The following is a 24,890-nucleotide window of genomic DNA, read 5'->3' on the forward strand; positions in this document are numbered from 1 at the left end:
TGAGAGAATGCCAAGAGTGTGCAAAGCTGTCATCAAGGCAAAGGGTGGCTACTTTGAAGAATCTAAAATATATTTTGATTTGTTTAACACTTTTTTGGTTACTACATGATTCCATATGTTTTATTTCATAGTTTTGATGTCTTCACTATTATTCTACAATGTAGAAAATAGTAAAAATAAAATAATGAAAAACCCTTGAATGAGTAGGTGTGTCCAAACTTTTGACAGGTACTGTATGTATTTTATACAGTCATTATTGCTCATCTTTATCAAGGGTGTCAATCATTTCAGACCCCACTTCACATTATATGAGGTAGATGTATTAGAGGACGACAATAGAAAGGAGCAACATTGGTGCTTAATTCTAAAGGGTAATTAAAACATTTTCAGTTTTCAGACTCCAAAAAGGATTCAGTTTTGCATATTTATTTCACATTTTCCTTATGCTGACAAAGATGTGAGTAATAATATGAAATACATTGATTAAACTATCTGGCCTTTTCATCTGTTCATTGTGTTATGATATCATGTCCATGTTGTTAGTATATTTTATTTAACCAGGAATAGACAGACCCTTGAAGTTAGAAACCTCTTTTGGGAGGGGGACGTGCTATATGCTACTTTATGAGCATCAACGTGACATTGTCCCGTGAAACAAAATCCTTGAGATACATAGATCTTTGAGGGCACAGGCACACATTACAATATTTCTTTGGAACACTTATTCGGTTACCAGACCCTGTCATTTTGGGTGAAAACGCATTCTGGACACATCTATTTCATAGATGTATAGTTATAGATAATGCTTACCAACGCACAGCCATAACCCACCACTTTGTGACCTTGGCTGCCCAGTAATATGTGGCCATGTGAATGTAGACCTGTTAATTCATGCACTGAGACAGTTATCTTACTCATACACCTAACCTGAGACAATAAGCATTGATTCATTACCTTGTTAATTTACTTTGCAGATTAGGTAATAACTTCCCTACTTTTATCTCATTACCTTAAATTCAATTGGCAAGCATACATTAAAAAGACAACAGGAAGTGAGGTGACCCCCAATGACACAGTACAGCTTCATTAGAATAACGCCCCTGCTAGACAGTCAGCCACTATGTAGGTCAATCCATTGTTCCCATGGTCACAAAGCACTATGGATTTCACCATCAATTAGTCATGAACAGGAGCATACTGTTCCACACCAGAACTACAGCCAAACCTTTAGGACTGGTAAAAAATTGGTACCATTGAACTCACTCACCGACTTGTCCAATTTGATATCCATAGTTGGTGGGTGTAAAGTTTCTAAATGAATTTAATAAGATTCAATAAGATTTGTCAAACCATACCCTTCCTCCCCTGTAATCGGGGACTGATTCAGACCTAAATGACAAGGACACAAGGTTGAATGGACTCAGACCAATCAATGACATCAATCAATTAACACCCAGGGAGAAAAGAAAACCAACACTACTGACGAACTTACTGGTCTGGATTTGAATAGCCTAGCCCTATTCACCTTATGTAGGCCCGCCCAATTGACCTGAGCCATTTTGAACGCATGTGTCTTTCAAATTCCTGCGCATTAACACACAAGCAAACCCAGGGAGGAGAAGTCATTAAATATGAATTACATGTGTTAAAACTATTACATAACATGTACAGAGTTTGAAAGATATGGTAATTCTCTGGTGAGAAAAAAATAAAAAAAATAATGAACCTGTGTTTTCGCATAGTATAAGCACTCAGAAGCAGACGTTAGCATGTAAGCATTCCCATAGACTTAACATGGCGGGGTAGTTAGCTAGTTTAGTCGATTATCTAATAGTCGTCATCCATACAGGCTTTATCCCTTTTCAATCAAAGATCAAGAAATGAAAGGGCAATGCGGTTGGACAATGAAAAAAGACAAAAAACTAAATGTTTTTATGTAGATAACATTAGGATATTTGCAATATGATGTGCCACAAAGCTATCTAGCTAACCCCATGTTAAGTCTATGGGAATGCCAACGTCGGCTTCCGAGTGCTTACGTGAAAACACACCATATCTTTCTAATTCTGTACACGTTCTTTAGTTCTTTTGACAAATATATATCATATTTAATTAAATCTACCTGTGTTTTAATGCACCGGACTTTGATAGATAATCGCAAGAAATATGACCGCACCCTTGTTGCCTGGCTACATAAGGTGAATAGTACACTAATCAGATTCGGGGTCATTCCATTTGATTCAGTCAGTGCATGAGATACATTGAAATTTGAATTCAATAATTTCTAAGCAACATTTATGTTCTAGGAGGGTTTTTCTGTCAAATTTTTAAGTGGAATTTCTATTTGCTTTTTGAATTGACTGGAAGTGAACACTGCTTAAGACACCTTGCCGTTTTGGAGACAGTGTCTCCAGCAATGTTAACTTTTTTTCTATGAGGCCTCCACTTTTCAAGCGTATTCCATCACAATTACCGTTTTTTTTTAAGCTAGTTGAAAATCCACTTAAAACAGAAAAACCCTCATAGAACATACATGTTGCTTATAAATTATTGAATTGGAATTTCAATCTCTCTCATGCACTGACAATCAAATAGAATGACCCCAACCCTGATCAGTGTACTATTCACCTTATGTAGCCAAGCAACAAGGGTGCAGTCATATTTGTTGCAATTGTCATTCGACTTCCGGCACATTAAAACACAGGGAGGAGATGTCGTTAAATTAATAAAAAAATAAATATATAATATAATGACAAAGCAAAAACAGGTTTATCAAAATGTTTGCTAATTTATAAAAAAAGTAATATATATATCACATTTACATAAGTATTCAGACCCTTTACTCAGCACTTTGTTGAAGCACCTTTTGCAGCGATTACAGCCTTGAGTCTTATTGGGTATGACGCTACAAGCTTGGCACACCTGTATTTGGGGAGTTTCTCCCATTCTTCTCTGCAGATCCTCTCAAGCTCTGTGAGGTTGGATGGGGTGCACTGCTGCAGAGTTATTTTCAGGTCTCTCCAGAGATGTTATGTACCTTGCTCCGTTCATATTTGCCTCGATCCTGACTAGTCTCCCAGTCCCTGCCGCTGGAAAACATCCCAACAGCATGATACTGCCACCCCCATGCTTCACCGTAGGGATGGTGAAAGGTTTCCTCCACACATGATGCTTGGCATTCAGGTCAAAGAGTTCAATCTTGGTTTCATCAGACCAGAGAATCTTGTTTCTCATGGTCTGTCATGTGCCTTTTACAGAGGAGTGCCTTCCATCTGGCCACTCTACCATAAAGGCCTGATTGGTAGAGTGCTGCAGAGAAGGTTGTCCTTCTGGAAGATTCTCCCATCTCCACAGAGGAACTTTAGAGCTCTGTCAGTGACCATCGGGTTATTGGTCACCTCCCTGACCAAGGTCCTTCTCCCTCGATTGCGCAGTTTGGCCGGGCGGTCAGCTCTAGGAAGAGTCTTGGTGGTTCCAAACTTCTTCCATTTAAGAATGATGGAGGCCACTGTGCTCTTGGGGACCTTCAATGCAGCAGAAATGTTTTGGTACCCTTCCCCAGATCTGTGCCTCGACACAATCCTGTCTCGGAGCTCTACTGACAATTCCTTCAACCTCATGGCTTGGTTTTTGCTCTGACATGCACTGTCAACTGTGAGACCTTATATAGACAGGTGTGTACCTTTCCAAATCAATTTACCACAGGTGGACTCCAATCAAGTTGTAGAAACATCTCAAGGATGATCAATGGAAACAGGATGCACATGGGCTCAATTTCGAGTCTCATAGCAAAGGGTCTGATTACTTATGTAAATAAGATACTTATGTTTATTTGTTATATATTTGCCAAAAAATCTAAAAACCTGTTTTCGCTTTGTCATTATGGGGTATTGTGTGTAGATTGCTGAGGAAAATGTTTTATTTAATCCATTTTAGAATAAGGCTGTAACGTAACAAAATGTGGAAAAAGCAAAGGGGTCTGAATACTTTCCGAAGGCACTGTATACATACGTACTGTATATATACACACACACAGATATACATATAAACACACACACATAGATATATACACATAGATATATTGTATACCCATGTGATCATTGCAGATTAGCATAAAGTCACTAGGACCCCTTTTCTTAAATCCGGACCTTCAGGTCATAAGTGTTGCTGACCTGGGATCCCAGGTAAGTAGAATCTCTGGCCAATGAATCAGTGACATAAGTCAATAAATTAACTACGGGGGAGAGAGGAAAAACCTGCAACACTGGAATGGGGATAGGGATCAATTTGAAATTCAGGCAAGACTGATCTCTAGGCAGACTCACCAGGAAGCACATGAAGTCCAGCGCGAGGACGGTGGGGACCCCTCCAAAGGGTAGGCCCTGAAGCACGGTGCTGCGGATACGGGCTGAGTAACAGTAGTCCTTGGACTCATTGTTGGCAGAGCAGTTCTCCTGGCCTGCAATGCAGGCCCGGACACCACCTGGCCATATCCCCATGATCACGATCAGATGAAGACCCACAGGATCAGCACTCTGAGCAAGCTCACAGCCGCATCTTCCTGGGAACCTATCGTGGAAGGAAGGAGGGAAAAGGAGGGTGAAACCACAGATTATTTCAGATATCAGATAAACCATTTATGACAACAAAAAACACCTAAACATCGTCACTTAGGGAGAGGAATTGTGCACTTTATATAGAAATCAGAAAATATCTGAAACCTCAGATCTTTGTAAATTACTGTTTCTAAAACTAGAACTTGTTGTGAACACAATTCAATAAATAGAGCAAGTGCTATGCCGCTATGGACCATTTCACAAAGCAGAATAAGTGTGTTAAGGGCACCTCGCAGTAACACAATGACGCTGAAACTCAGATTTTTCACTTTACACGTATGTCAAATACAAACCATTGATTGCAAAATTAAACAAACCATACAACTCTATGCACAAGGACTAATTTTTAACAATTTCCACAGAACATTTTACAAAAACACATTTAAATCGAAGAACAGTGCAGATGTAAAGTTTGGTAACAGAATGACGGTAAAATCTCAGTTTTTTTATGTGACCACGTTTTCCAAAAACTCCTTAACTTATTAAGCTAATTTTTTACTCCTGAACAATTTTAGGCTTGCCATAACAAAGGGAATGAACACTTATTGACAAGACATTTCAGCTTTTCATTTTAAATTAATCTAAAAACATAATTCCACTTTGACATTATGGGGTAGTGTGTGTTGGCCAGTGTCACAAAATCAAAATGTAATACATTTTAAATTCAGGCTGTAACACAACAAAATGTGGAAAAAGTCAAGGGGTGTGAATACTTTCTGAAGGCACTGTACCTTTACTTGTTACTTCTGTGAACTTTCATTACCCTTCCTCCTCATAAGGGAGAGAAATTAGAAAATATCTAAGATATGTGGGTTTTTGGTCATGGAATTACAAGGCACAGGCCAATGTACTTAAACTTACAAATAATTTATCCAAAACTAAAATATAGGTGTTGATATTAGTTAGGGGTCGTTACTTCAACATTAGTGTTTTGATTCATTTCTAATCCCTTTTAAGCCTTTTCTGGTAGATGTTTTCTAAGACCCCTTTTCCATCTGTTTGACAATAAATATTTTTATAGCACAGTTATGGAGTGTCTTCTTCTATCAAGTGTCTGTCTGACGTAATGGAGCACTGGAATTACATTAAACGACCATCCAAAACAGCGTTTCCCCTCATTAGTCCAAACCCAGTGTGGGTCTTCACCTGCTTTGTGAACTAGTGCCAATTCAAACAAACAGCCAATAACAGAAAAATCCTCCCAGAGACCGACACTGCCAACAACAGAATGTGACAGAGACATGATAAGCAGACACTGTCAAAGACATCAACCAAACTCAAAGAGCAATGAGATTTCAAGAAGAGCCAGACACAAATGAAATGTCATGTACTGGCTTCAATGATCTCAACTGTCTCTTGTCACAGAAAAAAAAGGTAACATTATCATATGAAAGCATAATAAATGTATTACACATGTGCTTCATCCATTATGAAGAGGGTATTCATTGGAAGTGTAAACCAAAAAGGAAGGTTTGCTCTTTCCTCTAACCAATGGGTGTCAAACTCATTCCATGGAGGGCTGGCCAAGTGTATGCTGGTTTTCATTATTTCCTTTCAATCTGTCCAATTAACCTTTTCACACGTGCCAACAAACAGGTGTGATCATTCTATAGTGGTCCCTGCAGCGTACGCTCAAACCGATGTGATTAGAACGTTTATTTAGAACGTCCAGTTTCGATTGACACAACAGTCAGCATTTGAGCTAGCCACACTGGTTTTTCACAGAAACATTTTGCACAAACACAGTCCTTACAAAGTTATGTCCTGAATGTGACCAGTTTATTTTTGGACGCAATGTTCAGACATTCACAGAAGTAGCGACAGCATACACAATCATCCAAACCGGAAAATGTAGGCTACATTAGACCTAGCGCTAACTGAGGGAAGATTGACGTAACACAAGCGGTCATATTTAGAGAACTCTCGGCTGACAGAAACCACAATATAATTCATCACATCACGGGTGAGCTCAACATTGATCAAAATAATTGAGTAAAACACTTTCTAGAAATTGAAAGTAATCCGACGATGGGTAGTTTGTGCGCGCCGCCATATTTGTTTTTTCGCGTCAACCAAAGACAAGAGGAGACAAGATGAGTTTGGTCTGTTTGCAGTATGCATGTTGAAGGGGGTGTGTCGTCTACGATCATTCACTTCCCTTCATTCACTTCTGGAAGTTTATTCGAAAGATGAGTGAACCATTCCTTCACCTCATTATAACATCTTTGGTCTGACAGACGTTTACGTGACACCCAGAATGCATTATATAATGTCAACAAACATGGCACCGCAAATAGCTTAGCATTAGCTCATTATAAATCAGTACAACCTTGAAAAAAGTATTTTATACACATCATAGGTGTCCATTACAATCTATGCAATATTCGGAATGCATTATTTGTCACCAGTACTTGAAAACATGTAAATAAAACTGTAAATACATTATGCTCCATACATCCATACATACTGTATGCTACAGTAGAAACGACAACACGATATACAGAAAATAAGGAACTTACTTTGATAGGAACGCACACATGTACAAAGTTATTATTTGTTAGGAAAACAAAAATGCGAGCGCCAGCCAGAAAATGTGCCAGTTCGTGCAAGAATGCGCAGGGCTCTCCTCGAAGAGGGAAATTTGTCCGGCTCAGTAAAGCCTCAAACATAAATTGTCCGCAACACTGAAATAGCTACTTCTATGTGAATTAATGAGGCGGAACACACCTCAATTCAACTGAAAATATAACTTGTTAGAAAATAATTTGAAATTGACAAGTTGAAACATAGCCTATAGATAATTAGCAGGCAGTGCGTGTTAACTGTTTTGGAACAGTGAGTGCATTCTGACATCACATGCATAAAGCAACTCACGCTGGGGCGACCGTTAGAGATATTTGGAACTCACTTGTGAAAAGGTTAAGACCTAGACACCCAGGTGAGGGGAGTTCCTAACCAATCAGTGACCTTATTGATCAATCAAGTACAAGGGAAGAGCGAAAACCCGCAGACTCTAACCATTGTCCCTGTTTCCAAGAACTCCAAGGTAACCTCACATCTGTAATTATGAAGTGTTTTGAAAGGCTGGTCATGACACACAACACCATCATCCCAGACACCCTGGGCACACTCCAATTCGCATACCGTCTAAACAGATCCACACTGCCCTCTTCCACCTGGACAAGAGGGGAAATAACTATGTGAGAATGCTGTTCATAAATTACAGCTCAGCATTCAACACCATAGTCCCCTCCAAGCTCATCACCAAGCTGGGGACCTTGGGACTGAACACCTCCTTCTGTAACTGGGTCCTGAAAAAGATCTACATCTGCACCATTGAGAGCATCTTGACTGGCTGCATCACCGCTTGGTATGGCAAATGCCCCACCATCGACCGCAAAGTGCTACAGAGAGTGGTGCGGACAGCCCAGTACATCACTGGGGTCGAGCTCCCTGCCATCCAGGACCTCTATATCAGGCGGTGTCAGAGGAAGGACAGCTTGGCTGTCGAAACGTTGGTTATAAAATTATTGCATCTGAGCTCCTAGAGAGTGCATCCATCGTTTTATTTTTCAGCTGTCAGAGGAAGGCCCAGAAAATTGCCAAAGACTCCAGCAGCCCAAGCCATAGACTGTTCACTCTGATAATGTCCGGAAAACAGTACCGGCGCATCAGCTCTCGGACCAACAGGCTCCGAGACAGCTTATACCCCCAAGCCTTAAGACCGCTAAATAGCCATAAAGCTGCTAAATAGTTAATTAATGGGTTACCCAGGCTACCTGCACTGACCCTATCTTGCACTGACTATGTACACTCACAAGACTATACACATCATTAGTGCTCAATGATTAACCAACATTTCAGTTATTAAACAACTAATTGACGGACATTGGTTCAATTATTTGAATTCCATGTAGTTCTTTTTCTTTCCTGTAAGCTAAATGCACACATTGCACAGTTTCCCTAGAGATAAATCAGATCCAGCCTGAACTGTGAGATGTAGTAGGGAGTTGTAGTTTCCAACAGGCCAATATTCTACATAGTTTAACGCATAAAACGTGGTAATTAGATACAACGACCATGCTACGTTAGGTTAGTGTGGGGCAGACATGCAAAGGGAGAGAATAATGTGCGATTGTGAGGATATAGAGAGCCGCTGTTGCTTTGCGAGTGATTGATAGTTGCAATCTAAGTGATTGATAGTTGGTATTCAGCAGTCATAAAAGTATGCCTTATTTACTTTGAAGAACTACCAAATAGTGATTTTGTCTGACAGCATAGGCGGGAGCTCTATAGAGATGAGATGATGACTTGGAATGAAACAAAGTAATCAAATAAAACAAATGTAATATACACTACAACTGATTTTTGGTTTTTTAAGTAATGTGAATAAATGATTTATTACTAGTAATGGGCAGTCACTACCATCATGGGACTTTTATTAATTGTTTTATTCTGCGTTACAGCATTCAACCCAAATAATCTAAACCCCAACCCCAAAAAACAATAATCACTCCGGACTACACACCATATACACACACACTACACCGACACTCACACACATTTACAATCATCATATGCTGCTCCTACTCTATTCTTTATTTCACTAATATTTGTATCTATCCTGATGCCTAGACACTTTACCCTGCCTTCATGTACATATCTACCTCAAATACCTCATACCCCTGCACATTGATCTGTTTATTTATTTTTATTATCATTTTCTAACTTTGAATCATTAGGAAAGGCTCATATGCCAGAATACTTTCCGAAAGCACTGTATATTATGGACATTTTTTGAAAAAAAACAATGTATGTGTAGCACCTTTGTATTTGTATTTATTATGGATCCCCATTAGCTGCTGCCAAGGCAACCGCTACTCTTCCTGCGGTCCAGCAAAATTAAGGCAGTTATACATTTTAACAACATTACAATACATTCATAACAGATTTCACAACAAATTAAGTGTGTGCCCTCAGGCCTCTACTCTACTACCACACATCTATAACACAAAATCCATGTGTACATGTATTTTTATCTTTTTTTTTTTTTTTTTCATCTCATTTTACTGCTGGCATGAGTTACTTGATGTGGAATAGAGTTCCATGTAGTCATGGCTCTATGTAGTACTGTGCGCCTCCCATAGTCTGTTCTTGACATGGACTGTGAAGAGACCTCTGGTGGCACCCGTTGTATTCGGCGCATGTGCCAAATATAATTTTATTTGATTTAAGTTTCTGACATTCAATCCCACAGATAATGATTTGTACTAATTTGCACAAAATATTTATGACAAGAACAAACAAAAAATAAAAACACCTTTATCCTCAAAGGTGTCATAGTTTTTACATGGACAATGCATTATTATCTAAAGGCATAGCTGAACAAGCTGTCTGTGGTGGGGTCTAAAATAGCTCAATAGTGTTGATGTTATTAAATAGTTGAAATTATTGGTGCCCTGAAGAACGTCACCACATTATTTCAGCCATTTTATTCAGTCATTTGTCTTGTTTACACCTTGCGCTAACATGAGTTTCGTGATCTGATCAATATGATCCAATCACTATCTGATCAAGGTTTGTCGCGTCTACACATTGTATTGAAATGTGTCTCTTATCCGTCCACTGTGTCCGCATTGTGACCAGATCAGCTGGTGTCTCCCTGTATGCAAATTATCTGACAGATTCTTTCAAAATAATATTTATTTATTTTTAAGATAATTATTGATGCCATTAGTGAATGGTGCTACCGGTCAATGATTTTAGAGGCCAGTATAATTATGATTTAAATGGTTTGACCATCTAGATCGGTTAACACTTGATTGATATCCAGACACAATGTGTGCCTGACTACCTCCGGAAGTGGTCAGGAAGATCTGATCACAATCATATCACAATGTGTCTTTTAATCGTCTAAACCGGTCTAAAGCTGTCACAATCAGAATGTGGGCAAGATCAGGACAAAGGGTGCATGTTAGTTATAAACAGGGCTATTGAGTCATACATTGTCTGAGTAGTAATACAGTGTAACCTGTTTCAGAGTTTTCCATGCACTTGTACAGTCATGCCCAAGATTGACTGGACGATAAACTAATACAGGTTGGATCAGTATGAACTGTGCAATTGGTCTTGATGTTGTTGAGGGCGAAGATTAAAGGGGTTTGGCCTATTTGCATTCCCCGAAAGATGGCATGTCTGCTTGCTTCAGAGTTCTCAGCTTAGAAAGTCTTGCAGCTGCCACTCTCCAGGGATTGCACTGACTATCTGTCTGAGCCTTACAACTCGGTGACGGCATTCCCTTTATGGATACTGTGGGATGTTCCCAACCTATTTTTCACACCTAATCGTCCCACTTTCTTTTTTCTTCTCAACTTGTGTATCAGAAGGATCAGAGTAGAGAAGCAAAGAGAAAGAGAGAAAATGAGCCGAGATAGTGATGAGTGTGGAGTTCTGGCAGCTGAATTTTAGCTGATCAACAGAAATTCTATGCAAAGATCTTACTGACAACATTGAATTTCCCAACGATTAAATAAGGATGTGGACTCAATAGGTAAAATATCACAGAAAAAGTAATGTTGTTGTACCTCCTATGCAGCCTTGATAATGATCATTTTGATTTGTCTGTGGTTATTGAAGAACAGGGTTCAGAAATACTTATAATATAATATGCCATTTAGCAGACGCTTTTATCCAAAGCGACTTACAGTCGTGCGTGCATACATTATTTTTTTTGTGTATGGGTGGTCCCGGGGATCGAACCCACTACCCTGGCGTTACAGCTGAGCTACACAGGACCTACTTAATACCTTAGCCTACTACTTCCTTACCTCATGAGAAAAAAAAATGTTGCAGGGATGTGAAGTAGTGTTATATAAATGTTTTAAACTTACCGCCACAGGTTCAGTTGTGGGTGTTGCCATTCATTATTAGGGCACAACATTGTAGCGACCTTAGTACAAAACCTAGTAATCATGACAAGAGGTTTGAGCCTCTTCGTAATGACTAAGGTGTCTGACTGACAGTTGCAAAGACCCATGACCGAGTTCCAGTGAGGCTATTCCCAAATTAGCTGCATTGGTGTCAGAAGTGGGATGCTTCTGAAACCAATTCTTTACAAAGGAAGGGTAATTTAAGTAGAAAGTAACTTGTACAACTACACTACCAGTCAAAAGTTTGGACACACCTACTCATTCAAGGGTTTTTCTTTATTTTTACTATTTTCTACATTGTAGAATAATAGTGAAGACATCAAAACTATGAAATAACACACATGGAATCATGTAGTAACCAAAAAAGTGTTACACAAATCAAAATAGATTTTATATTTTATATTCTTCAAATAGCCACCCTTTGCCTTGATGACAGCTTTGCACAATCTTGGCACCTTCAGGCTGTGTAAGGGCTATTTTACCAAGAAAGAGAGGGATGGAGTGCTGCATCAGATGACCTGGCCTCCACAATCCCCCGACCTCAACCCAATTGAGATGGTTTGAGATGAGTCGGACCGCAGAGTGAAGGAAAAGCAGCCAACAAGTGCTCAGCATATGTGGGCACTCCTCAAGTCTGTTGGAAAAGCATTCCAGGTGAAGCTGGTTGAGAGAATGCCAAGAGTGTGCAAAGCTGTCTTCAAGGCAAAGGGTGGCTACTTTGAAGAATCTCAAATATAAAATCTATTTTGATTTGTTAAAAACTTTTTGGGTTACTACATGATTCCTTGAATGAGTAGGTGTGTCCAAACGTTTGACTGGAAGTGTAAGTACAAAGTAGGAACCTCATCAAGAGGTTTTAGCCATTGGGGTAATGACTAAGGTGTTGGACTGAGTCACAGAGACATGGGTTCGATTCCAGATCAGGCTACCCCCCCCCCCAAATTCACTACTACATGTTACCACTGAATCCTAGCAGACGAAAAAAGGGGCTTTGGTATTTTTCAATCCAGGTACACTGCGGTCTTCAGCACAACTGAGAAAGTGTGGCCAGGTGCACCACTTCATTTCATACAGTGCTCTTTTACTGCTCTTGGTATGGAAAAGTGTCCTTTTTTTTGTTTGACATGACTTTGTAGCTGTGTCTGAACATAGTGTTATGCAGCCATCTAACCATCCTGATGAAAAGCCCATGATCTGTCTTATGAGTACAAATGTGATTACTTTCCATTGCCCTAAGACTTCATGAGAGCAGTCAGAAAAGTACACATAAAGGGCTTAATGAAATAAAAATGAACCCTTCTGATGACAAACATATTCCAGAAGAGTTGGGGTACTGTAAGGTAGACTCCGTTTATTAGCATAAACCCACCCCCCCCCCCAATATATATATATATATAAAATAAAATAAAATAAAAACATTGTAAAGTCGTTATCCCACTGGCTATAAGGTGAATGCACCAATTTGTAAGTCGCTCTGGATAAGAGCGTCTGCTAAATGACGTAAATGTAAGTGTGTGTAGCAAACAAAGGCAGTAGTTGTGTAAACAAATATACTGCATACACATTATTATTGAAACAGGACAATTCTCCTACAAGACCAATTCCATGTCAGTAGAAGAGTTACACACAGAGTGGAAAAAGTTTGGGGCCGTCTCATGAGCTGCAATTAAGTGCACATAAAATACAATCTAAAATGATCCATCTGATTGAATTTCCTTGGTCTGCAGGGAGGAATTATGCTACAACCACGGGTTTGTAATAAAGTCAGACAGTGAGTGAGAGAGAGAGAGAACGAGAAATACAGTAAGGGTATATAATGTGTGCGGTGTCTTTAGGGAAAGCTCATGAGTGCTAATGAGCTCCCTCTCGCTCTTAAGAATGAAGAAGAGCTAGAGAGGTGGCGTGGGGTGGGGTGAAAGAATATAACAGATTTGGTATTCCTCAGCAACCCACACTTAAGCTGAATTTAAATACAAATGAGTCGGGACAACAAAAGCTTCAACTTATGACAACTCAGCACTTCCCCCACATGGGCCGACATGCAATTTACATATCTTCTTTCAGCCCCAAGTTTGTTCTCTTATTTCTGTATTTGATGTGTGAACTTTTCTAATTCAGGGCTCATCTGTAAAGAGACCTAGGTCTCAGTATGACTCCCTGATAAAATAAAGGTTAAATAAAATAAATACATTGGTCCGAGTTATGGTCACCAAAGGCAACGTGATAGCAGGTCGGCCGACAAAGAATCTGGGTAAAAATGCATCCGACTCGAGGCCAGAATGCCCGAACTCTAATTCACATATAAGTGACAATTATTAAAATCGTCACACTCTGTTTTAATATGAATGGACCTTTCCTCTTTGTCACTGCAGACCAGAGAAATCCCTCTATTACCCACAGGCCTTTGCTTTCTCTCCTTCGCTCCCCACCTCAAAACACTCTCCCTCCCGCTTTCTTTCACTCCCCACTTCAAACTCTCACAGATGTGACAATGAACACTCAATGGACTGCCAGGATGCAGTGGAAACATGTGACTCATGGTGGAGGACATGGAAACCCCTCAGCCCATCCCAACATTGTCCCCCCCCGTCCGCTTTGCGTGAGAACAAAGTGCTGTAAACTAAATAATTATCTTAGTTCATTCATATACGGAAGCTTCAGATACCATTCAAACCATTTCTGCTTGATTTAACTGCCAAGCAGAAGATCTTACGCAATAAAATAGCCTACCGGGATAGATTTTATACAACAATAATTTTATTGAGTCAAAAGGCAAGATGTGGCAGGATACCATAATAAAGTCTATTTCTTACACCACTACTCCACAATGCATCCTTAACGTCTAATTTGGGCACATAAATTACATTATATTATATTATGAATGTGGATAAATACACTGAACAAAAATATAAACGCAATACGTAAAGTGTTGGTCCCATGTTTCATGAGCTGAAATAAAAGATCCCAGAAATGTTCCATACGCACAAAATGTGTATTTCTCTAAAATGTTGTGCACAAATTTGTTTAAATCCCTGTCAGTGAGCATTTCTCCTTTGCCAAGAGAATCCATCCACCTGACAGGTGTGGCATATCAAGAAGCTGATTAAACAGCATGTTCATTACACAGGTGCACCTTGTGCTGGAGACAATAAAAAGGCCACTAAAATATGCAGTTTTGTCACACAACACAATGCCACATGCGTCTCAAGTTGAGGGAGCGTGCAATTGGCATGCTAACTGCCGGAATGTCTACCAGAGCTGTTGCCAGAGAATTGAATGTTAATTTCTCTACCATAAGCCTCCTCCATTGTCGTTTTAGAGAATTTGGCAGTACGTCCAAACAGCCTTAAAACCGCAGACCACTTGTATGGCGTTGTGTGGGAGAGCGGTTTGCTGTTGTCAACGTTGTGAACAGAACATGGTGGCAGTGAGGTTATGGTATGGGCAGGCATAAGCTACGGACAACGAACAGCATGTTCCAGTTCCCACCAATATCCAGCAACTTCACACAGCCATTGTCGAGGAGTGAAACATTCCACAGGCCACAATCAACAGCCTGATAATCTCTATGCGAAGGAGATGTGTCGCGAAGCAAATGGTGGTCACACTAGATATATGACTGATTTTCTGATCCACGCCTCTACCTTTTCTTTTAAAAAGGTATCTGTGACCATTTTGAAGGATATAAAAAAATGCACTTCTCCAGCCCACGTAGACAGCAAGTAAATATATGAAATATATAGAAGGGCATCACATGAATAGCAAGTCGTAAATCCCAGTGTCACTGCTGACAACTACAGTTGAAGTCGGAGGTTTACATACACTTAGGTTGGAGTCATTCAAACTTGTTTTTCAATCACTCTACAAATTTCTTGTTAACAAACTACAGTTTTGGCAAGTCGGTTAGGACATCTACTTTGTGCATGACAAGTAATTTTTCCAACAGTTGTTTACAGACAGATTATTTCACTTATAATTCACTGTATCACAATTCCAGTGGGTCAGAAGTTTATATACACTGAAATGACTGTGCCTTTAAACAGCTTGGAAAATTCCAGAAAATTATGTCATGCTTTAGAAGCTTCTGATAGGCTAATTGACATCATTTGAGTCAATTGGAGGTGTACCTGTGGATGTATTTCAAGGCCTACCATCAAACTCAGTGCCTCTTTGCTTGACATCATGGGAAAATCAAAAGAAATCAGTCAAGACCTCATAAAAAAAATTGTAGACTTCCACAAGTCTGGTTCATCCTTGGGAGCAATTTCCAAACGCCTGAAGGTACCACATTCATCTGTACAAACAATAGTATGCAAGTATAAACACCATGGGACCATGCAGCCGTCATACCGCTCAGGAAGGAGACGCATTGTGTCTCCTAGAGATGAACGTACTTTGGTGCAAAAAGTGCAAATCAATCCCAGAACAACAGCAAAGACCTTGTGAAGATGCTGGAGGAAACAGGTACAAAAGTATCTATATCCACAGTAAAACGAGTCCTATATCGACATAACCTGAAAGGCCGCTCAGCAAGGAAGAAGCCACTGCTCCAAAACCGCCATTAAAAAGCCAGACTACGGTTTGCAACTGCACATTGGGACAAAGATCGTACTTTTTGGAGAAATGTCCTCTGGTCTGATGAAACAAAAATAGAACTGTTTGGCCATAATGACCATCGTTATGTTTGGAGGAAAAAGGGGGTGGCTTGCAAGCCGAAGAACACTATCCCAACCGTGAAGCACAGGGGTGTCAGCATCATGCTGTGGGGGTGCTTTGCTGCAGGAGGGACTGGTGCACTTCACAAAATAGATGGCATCATGAGGAAGGAAAATGATGTGGCTATATTGAAGCAACATCTCAAGACATCACTGAGGAAGTTAAAGCTTGGTCACAAATGGGTCTTCCAAATGGACAATGACCCCAAGCATACTTCCAAAGTTGTGGCAAAATGGCTTAAGGACAACAAAGTCAAGGCCCTGACCTCAAGCCTATAGAACATTTGTGGGCAGAACGTAAAAAGCGTGTGCGAGCAAGGAGGCCTACAAACCTGACTCAGTTACACCAGCTCTGTCATGAGGAATGGGCCAAAATTCACCCAACTTATTGTGGGAAGCTTGTGGAAGGCTACCCGACACGTTTGACCCAAGTTAAACAATTTAAAGGCAATGCTACCAAATACTAATTGAGTGTATGTAAACTTCTGACCCACTGGGAATGTGATGAAAGAAATAAAAGCTGAAATAAATCATTCACTCTATTATTATCCTGACATTTCACATTCTTAAAATAAAGTGGTGATTCTAACCGACCTAAGACAGGGAATCTTTTTACTAGGATTAAATGTGAGGAATTGTGAAAAACTGAGTTTAAATGTATTTGGCTAAGGTGTATGTAAACTTCCGACTTCAACTGTATGTTCCCATTAACACAGGCCTGGTGCCTTGCGCCATAGCAAACTGTCAGGGTACAGCGGCGAAATGCAAACCCCATTATTCACCAACATCAAAGGTTAGTGTGTGTGTCCTGCATCACAACCATATGTCTAGGTGTATGTGTGTGAGTGTTGTCCCATCCTTCTCTGACACACTGCCAGGTTCCGCACCAATTTCTTAAGGACTGGCTGCTAGTGCTAACCCTCGGCCTACAGACCCAAATACTATTGATCCCCATACTTTCAACTGGAACAAGTTGTCTTCACTCACCATACTAAGCAGCTCCACTGTGGACTCAAAGATTTTACCTATTCAAGAGTGAAACAAAAAGGCAAGAAACCAACACTTAAATCCTGGTTCCTTATAGTTGTCAAACGATCCACTGGAGCTATAATTTGGGGACTGCCGAAAACACAAACATATATAGGTATATGTAATATATATATGTAATATATATATATATATATATATATATATATATATATATATATATATATATATATATATATATATATATATATACAGTGGGGGAAAAAAGTATTTAGTCAGCCACCAATTGTGCAAGTTCTCCCACTTAAAGATGAGAGAGGCCTGTAATTTTCATCATAGGTACACGTCAACTATGACAGACAAATTGAGATTTTTTTTCTCCAGAAAATCACATTGTAGGATTTTTAATGAATTTATTTGCAAATTATGGTGGAAAATAAGTATTTGGTCACCTACAAACAAGCAAGATTTCTGGCTCTCACAGACCTGTAACTTCTTCTTTAAGAGGCTCCTCTGTCCTCCACTCGTTACCTGTATTAATGGCACCTGTTTGAACTTGTTATCAGTATAAAAGACACCTGTCCACAACCTCAAACAGTCACACTCTAAACTCCACTATGGCCAAGACCAAAGAGCTGTCAAAGGACACCAGAAACAAAATTGTAGACCTGCACCAGGCTGGGAAGACTGAATCTGCAATAGGTAAGCAGCTTGGTTTGAAGAAATCAACTGTGGGAGCAATTATTAGGAAATGGAAGACATACAAGACCACTGATAATCTCCCTCGATCTGGGGCTCCACGCAAGATCTCATCCCGTGGGGTCAAAATGATCACAAGAACGGTGAGCAAAAATCCCAGAACCACACGGGGGGACCTAGTGAATGACCTGCAGAGAGCTGGGACCAAAGTAACAAAGCCTACCATCAGTAACACACTAAGCCGCCAGGGACTCAAATCCTGCAGTGCCAGACGTGTCCCCCTGCTTAAGCCAGTACATATCCAGGCCCGTCTGAAGTTTGCTAGAGTGCATTTGGATGATCCAGAAGAGGATTGAGAGAATGTCATATGGTCAGATGAAACCAACATAGAACTTTTTGGTAAAAACTCAACTCGTCGTGTTTGGAGGACAAAGAATGCTGAGTTGCATCCAAAGAACACCATACCTACTGTGAAGCATGGGGGTGGAAACATCATGCTTTGGGGCTGTTTTTCTGCAAATGGACCAGGACGACTGATCCGTGTAAAGGAAAGAATTAATGGGGCCATGTATCGTGAGATTTTGAGTGAAAACCTCCTTCCATCAGCAAGGGCATTGAAGATGAAACGTGGCTGGGTCTTTCAGCATGACAATGAACCCAAACACACCGCCAGGCAACGAAGGAGTGGCTTCGTAAGAAGCATTTCAAGGTCCTGGAGTGGCCTAGCCAGTCTCCAGATCTCAACCCCATAGAAAATCTTTGGAGGGAGTTGAAAGTCCGTGTTGCCCAGCGACAGCCCCAAAACATCACTGCTCTAGAGGAGATCTGCATGGAGGAATGGGCCAAAATACCAGAAACAGTGTGTGAAAACCTTGTGAAGACTTACAGAAAACGTTTGACCTGTGTCATTGCCAACAAAGGGTATATAACAAAGTATTGAGAAACTTTTGTTATTGACCAAATATTTATTTTCCACCATAATTTGCAAATAAATTCATAAAAAATCCTACAATGTGATTTTCTGGAAAATGTTTTCTTATTTTGTCTGTCATAGTTGACGTGTACCTATGATGAAAGTTACAGGCCTCTCTCATCTTTTTAAGTGGGAGAACTTGCACAATTGGTGGCTGACTAAATACTTTTTTTCCCCACTGTATATATTATTTTATTATTTATCATATTAATTCATGATGTCAACAACACTGCAATGGAAAAGAGACATAACACTGCATCAAGCAGATGCAGATTTCACATAAATTATAATCATAGCCATTTATGAATACTAGAAGCCACTATACTCCCTCCATATAACATATACTTTATTTTAGAATGTATAATATAGAATTCTAGAAGTACTGTGTATCTATTTGTTTAGGCCAAAACAAGAACTCTACTCCAGTGGTATGTATACATGCCAATTATTTTTTACACTCATTGCAATTTCTCAAAGGGAAACTGTGGTGGACCTTCATATAGCACCGGCTGCTCATTATCACATATCTGCACTGGGCATGTTCTTCTGGGAGAGTGAGATTATCTGCGCCAAACAGACAGCAAGTGTGCAACAAGGGGAAAAGGAGCAGAGAGACAACATTTTTTTTATAGGTAGCCTTTAAGAACACACCCGCTTAACATGAGTGCAGTGCTTATCAACAAACACAGAAACATATCGTAGAAGTCCCATGATTGTCCATGTATTTCTTACCACTTGTACATAGCCTGTTTGTACATTGCCTAGTCAATGGGAAGGACATGCTGTAGTGAAGTTTAACAAGTGCTGTGTTCTGACTGTGCACCCCTCTCTGACACAATTCTTATCTTCACTCATTAGCTGCAGTAGATTGGGTCCCATGCAGGAGCTCTATAAATGAATGTAAAGCTTTCTCTGTGTCCATTACACAGACCCAAGCTAACCAGTAAATTGACTTGAAAAGGTAGAGCAGAGAGAGAAAACATGAGATAGTAAGAGAATAGAGAAAATGAGAGAGAGAATGAGAGAGAAAAAGAATGACAGAATTTAATGATATAAAATATTATAATCACAAATATTAAGATTCTCCCTCCAATGCTTCCATGTCAGAAACACGGAGCCAATGGAAAGATGGATTGGGCGGTATCCAGATTTGTACCTTTCTGAAAATCATACCTTTAAAGAAAATGTGTTTCAATGGTATTGGAAATCATACCTGCCATATTTCAAAATACCCTGGTACACGGTATAATCTAATGCACGTGTCAAACTCATTCCACGGAGGGCTGAGTGTCTGCGGGTTTTCACTCCACCCTTGTACTTGATTGATTAATTAAGGTGACTAATTAGTAAGGAACTCCCTTCACCTTGTTGTCTAGGTCTTAATTGAAAGGAAAAAACAAAAACCTGCAGACACTCGGCCCTCCGTGGAATAAGTTCGACACCCCTGATCTAATGGGAAGGGACTTCATCTAGATTGAAGAGTTCCATTCACTACCCAAAAGACAATAGGGTAAATGGATGATGATTGATGATCAATTGCTACAGACTACAAAATATTTTATCTAGTTATCATTTTGACAGACAAGCTATGGGCAGTAAACCATTTGAATACCTTATTATTTTTGTTAGGAGGTTCTCAAATTTCATTGATTTACTAATTTTTTTACGTGACTAGGATATCACAATAAAGTCAGACTTATTTCCAAATCATCCCACCCACATCAAATGTTATTTGTCACGTGCTGAATACAACCTTACAGTGAAATGTTTACTTACAAGCCCTTAACACTTATTTATCTTAAAATGCATTGTTGGTTAAGTAAAAAATAGATAACAAAAAAACAAAAAAAACAAATAATTAAAGAGCAGCAGTAAAATAACAGTAGCTAGGATATATACAGGGGGTACCGGTACAGAGTCAATGTGCGGGGGCACAGGTTAGTCAAGGTAATTGAGGTAATATGTACATGTAGGTAGAGTTAAAGTGACTATGGATAGATAATAAACAGAGTAGCAGCAGCGTAAAAGAGGGGGTGGGGGGAACAACGCAAATAGTCCGGGTAGCCATTTGATTAGCTGTTAAGAAGCCTTTTGGACCTAGACTTGGCGCTGCGGTAATGCTTGCTGTGCGGTAGCATAGAGTACAGTCTATGACCAGGGTGGTTGGAGTCAATGACAATTTTTAGGGCCTTCCTCTGACACCGCCTGGTATAGTGGTCCTGGATGGCAGGAAGCTTGGCCCCAGTGATGTACTGGACCATACGCACAACCCTCTGTAGTGCCTTGCGGTCGGAGGCCGAGCAGTTGCCATACCAGGCAGTGATGCAACCAGTAAGGATGCTCTCGATGGTGTAGCTGTATAACTTTGAGGATCTGAGTACCCATGCCAAATCTTTTCAGTCTCCTGAGGGGGAATAGGCTTTGTCGTGCCCTCTTCACGACTGTCTTGGTGTGTTTGGACCATGATAGTTTGTTGGTGATGTGGACAGCAAGGAACTTGAAGCTCTCAACCTGCTCCACTACAGCCCCGTCGATGAGAATGGGGGCGTGCTCGGTCCTCTTTTTCCCCGTAGTCCACAATCATCTCCTTTGTCTTGATCACGTTGAGGGAGAGGTTGTTATCCTGGCACCACACGGCCAGGTCTCTGACCTCCTCCCTATAGGCTGTCTCATCGTTGTCGGTGATCAGGCCTACCACTATTGTGTTGTCGGCAAACTTAATGATTGTGTTGGAGTCGTGCCTGGCCATGCAGTCATGGGTGAACAGGGAGTACAGGAGGGGACTGAGCACACACCCCTGAGAGGCCCCCGTGTTGAGGATCAGCGTGGCAGATGTGTTGTTACCTACCCTTACCACCTGGGGGCGGCCTGTCAGGAAGTCCAGGATCCAGTTGCAGAGGGAGGTGTTTAGTCCCAGGGTCCTTAGCTTAGTGATGAGCTTTGAGGGCACTATGGTGTTGAACACCGAGCTGTAGTCAATGAATAGCATTCTCACGTAGGTGTTCCTTTTGTCCAGGTGGGAAAGGGCAGTGTCGAGTGCAATAAAGATTGCATCATCTGTGGATCTGTTGGGGTGGTATGCATATTGGAGTGGGTCTAGGGTTTCTGGGATAATGGTGTTAATGTGAGCCATGACCAGCCTTTCAAAGCACTTCATGGCTACAGATATGAGTGCTACTGGTCTGCAGTCATTTAGGCAGGTTACCTTAGTGTTCTTGGGCACAGGGACTATGGTGGTATGCTTGAAACATGTTGGTATTAAAGACTCAGTCAGGGAAAGGTTGAAAATGTCAGTGAAGACACATGCCAGTTGGTCACTGCATGCTCAGAGTACACGTCCTGGTAATCCGTCTGGCCCTGTGGCCTTGTGAATGTTGACCCGTTTAAAAGTCTTACACACAACGGCTACGGAGAGCGTGATCACACAGTCGTCCGGAACAGCTGCTGCTCTCATGCATGCTTCAGTGTTGTTTGCCTCGAAGCGAGCATAGAAGTAATTTAGCTCGTCGGGTAGGCTCGTGTCACTGGGCAGCTCGCGGCTGTGCTTCCCTTTGTAGTCTGTAATACTTTGCAAGCCCTGCCACATCTGACGAGCGTCGGAGCCGGTGTAGTACAATTCAATCTTAGTCCTGTATTGACGCTTTGCCTGTTTAATGGTTCGTCGGAGGGCATAGCGGGATTTCTTATAAGCATCTGGGTTAGAGTCCCGCTCCTTGAAAGCAGCAGCTCTAGCCTTTAGCTCAGTGCGGATGTTTCCTGTAATCCATTGCTTCTGGTTGGGACGACATCATCGATGCACTTATTGATGAAGCCAATGACTGATGTGGTATACTCAATGCCATCGGAATCCCGGAACATATTCCAGTCTGTGCAAGCAAAACAGTCCTGTAGCTTAGCATCTGCTTAATCTGACCACTTCTTATTGACCGAGTCACTGGTGCTTCCTGCTTTAGTTTTTGCTTGTACGCAGGAATCAGGAGGATGGAGTTATGGTCAGACTTGCCAAATGGCAGGTGAGGGAGAGCTTAGTATCTCTGTGTGTGGAGTAAAGGTGTTCTAGAGTTTTTTTCCATCTGGTTGCACATTTAACATGCTGGTAGAAATGAGGTAAAACAGATTTAAGTTTCCCTGCATTAAAGTCCCCTGCCACTAGGAGCGCCGCCTCTGGATGAGCGTTTTCCTGTTTGCTTATGGCCTTATATAGCTCATTGAGCGATCTTAGTGCCAGCATCAGTTTGTGGTGGTAAATAGACAGCTACGAAAAACATAGATGAAAACTATTTTGGTAAATAGTGTGGTCTACAGTTTATCATGAGATTTTTTTTATTTATTTTTTTATTTAACCTTTATTTAACCAGGTAAGCCAGTTGAGAACAAGTTCTCATTTACAACTGCGACCTGGCCAAGATAAAGCAAAGCAGTGCGATAAAAACAACAACACAGAGTTACATATGGGGTAAAAAAACAAAGTAAAAAAATACAACAGAAAATATATATACAGTGTGTGCAAATGTAGCAAGTTATGGAGGTAAGGCAATAAATAGGCTATAGTGCAAAATAATTACAATTAGTATTAACACTGGAATGCTAGATGTGCAAGAGATTATGTGCAAATAGAGATACTGGGGTGCAAAAGAGCAAAAATAAATAACAATATAGGGATGAGGTAGTTGGGTGGGCTAATTTCAGATGGGCTGTGTACAGGTGCAGTGATCGGTAAGGTGCTCTGACAACTGATGCTTAAAGTTAGTGAGGGAGATAAGAGTCTCCAGCTTCAGAGATTTTTGCAATTCGTTCCAGTCATTGGCAGCAGAGAACTGGAAGGAATGGCGGCCAAAGGAGGTGTTGGCTTTGGGAATGACCAGTGAGATATACCTGCTGGAGCGCAGACTACGGGTGGGTGTTGCTATGGTGACCAATGAGCTAAGATAAGGCGGGGATTTGCCTAGCAGTGATTTATAGATGGCCTGGAGCCAGTGGGTTTGACGACGAACATGTAGTGAGGACCAGCCAACAAGAGCGTACAGGTCACAGTGGTCGGTAGTGTATGGGGCTTTGGAGACAAAACGGATGGCACTGTGATAGACTACATCCAATTTGCTGAGTAGAGTGTTGGAGGCTATTTTGTAAATGACATCGCCGAAGTCAAGGATCGGTAGGATAGTCAGTTTTACGAGGGCATGTTTGGCAGCATGAGTGAAGGAGGCTTTGTTGCGAAATAGGAAGCCGATTCTAGATTTAACTTTGGATTGGAGATTCTTAATGTGAGTCTGGAAAGAGAGTTTACAGTCTAACCAGGCACCTAGGTATTTGTAGTTGTCCACATACTCTAGGTCAGACCCGTCGAGAGTAGTGATTCTAGTCGGGTGGGCGGGTGCCAGCAGCGTTTGATTGAAGAGCATGCATTTAGTTTTACTAGTGTTTAAGAGCAGTTGGAGGCTACTGAAGGAGTGTTGTATGGCATTGAAGCTCGTTTGGAGGTTTGTTAACAGTGTCCAATGAAGGGCCAGATGTATACAAAATGGTGTCGTCTGCGTAGAGGTGGATCTGAGAGTCACCAGCAGCAAGAGCGACATCATTGATATACACGGAGAAAAGAGATACTCTACCTCAGGTGAGCAAAACCTCGAGACTTCCTTAATATTAGATTTCATGCCTCAGCTGTTGTTTACAAATATACACAGACCGCCACCCCTTGTCTTACCGGAGGCAGCTGTTCTATCTTGCCGATGCAGCGTATATCCCGCCAGCTGTATGTTATCCATGAAGCTTGACTCAACCATCAAGATCATAAAAATGAGTGTATTCCTTGTAAAATGTCTGTGGCGGATTCTGCAAGATACTTTCACACCTCTATCAATAGTGGTTGTGCAGAATTATAGTGGGTACATGCACATGCATGCACACTCTGAAAGACTCCACAGAAAATTAAGTTTATATAATTGTGTGACCGTCTGGGTTTGAACCCAGG

General features: G+C 40.8%; 1 protein-coding gene across 3 annotated transcripts in view; it reads right to left on the minus strand.

Annotated features, from left to right (window-relative positions):
* Window positions 1–24,890, minus strand: part of LOC123484548 (CSC1-like protein 2) — a 97,642-nt gene that overhangs the window by 60,282 nt on the left and 12,470 nt on the right. For all 3 annotated transcript variants that reach the window (XM_045215019.1, XM_045215018.1, XM_045215017.1), the window contains exon 2: window positions 4,326–4,569. In XM_045215019.1, the coding sequence (XP_045070954.1) occupies window positions 4,326–4,499 (174 nt within the window). In that variant the 5' untranslated portion in view covers window positions 4,500–4,569. The remainder of the gene's footprint in view (window positions 1–4,325; window positions 4,570–24,890) is intronic.

Source organism: Coregonus clupeaformis, unplaced genomic scaffold (genome assembly GCF_020615455.1).
Source record: "Coregonus clupeaformis isolate EN_2021a unplaced genomic scaffold, ASM2061545v1 scaf0353, whole genome shotgun sequence".
In the NCBI taxonomy this organism is placed as follows: Eukaryota; Metazoa; Chordata; class Actinopteri; order Salmoniformes; family Salmonidae; genus Coregonus; species Coregonus clupeaformis.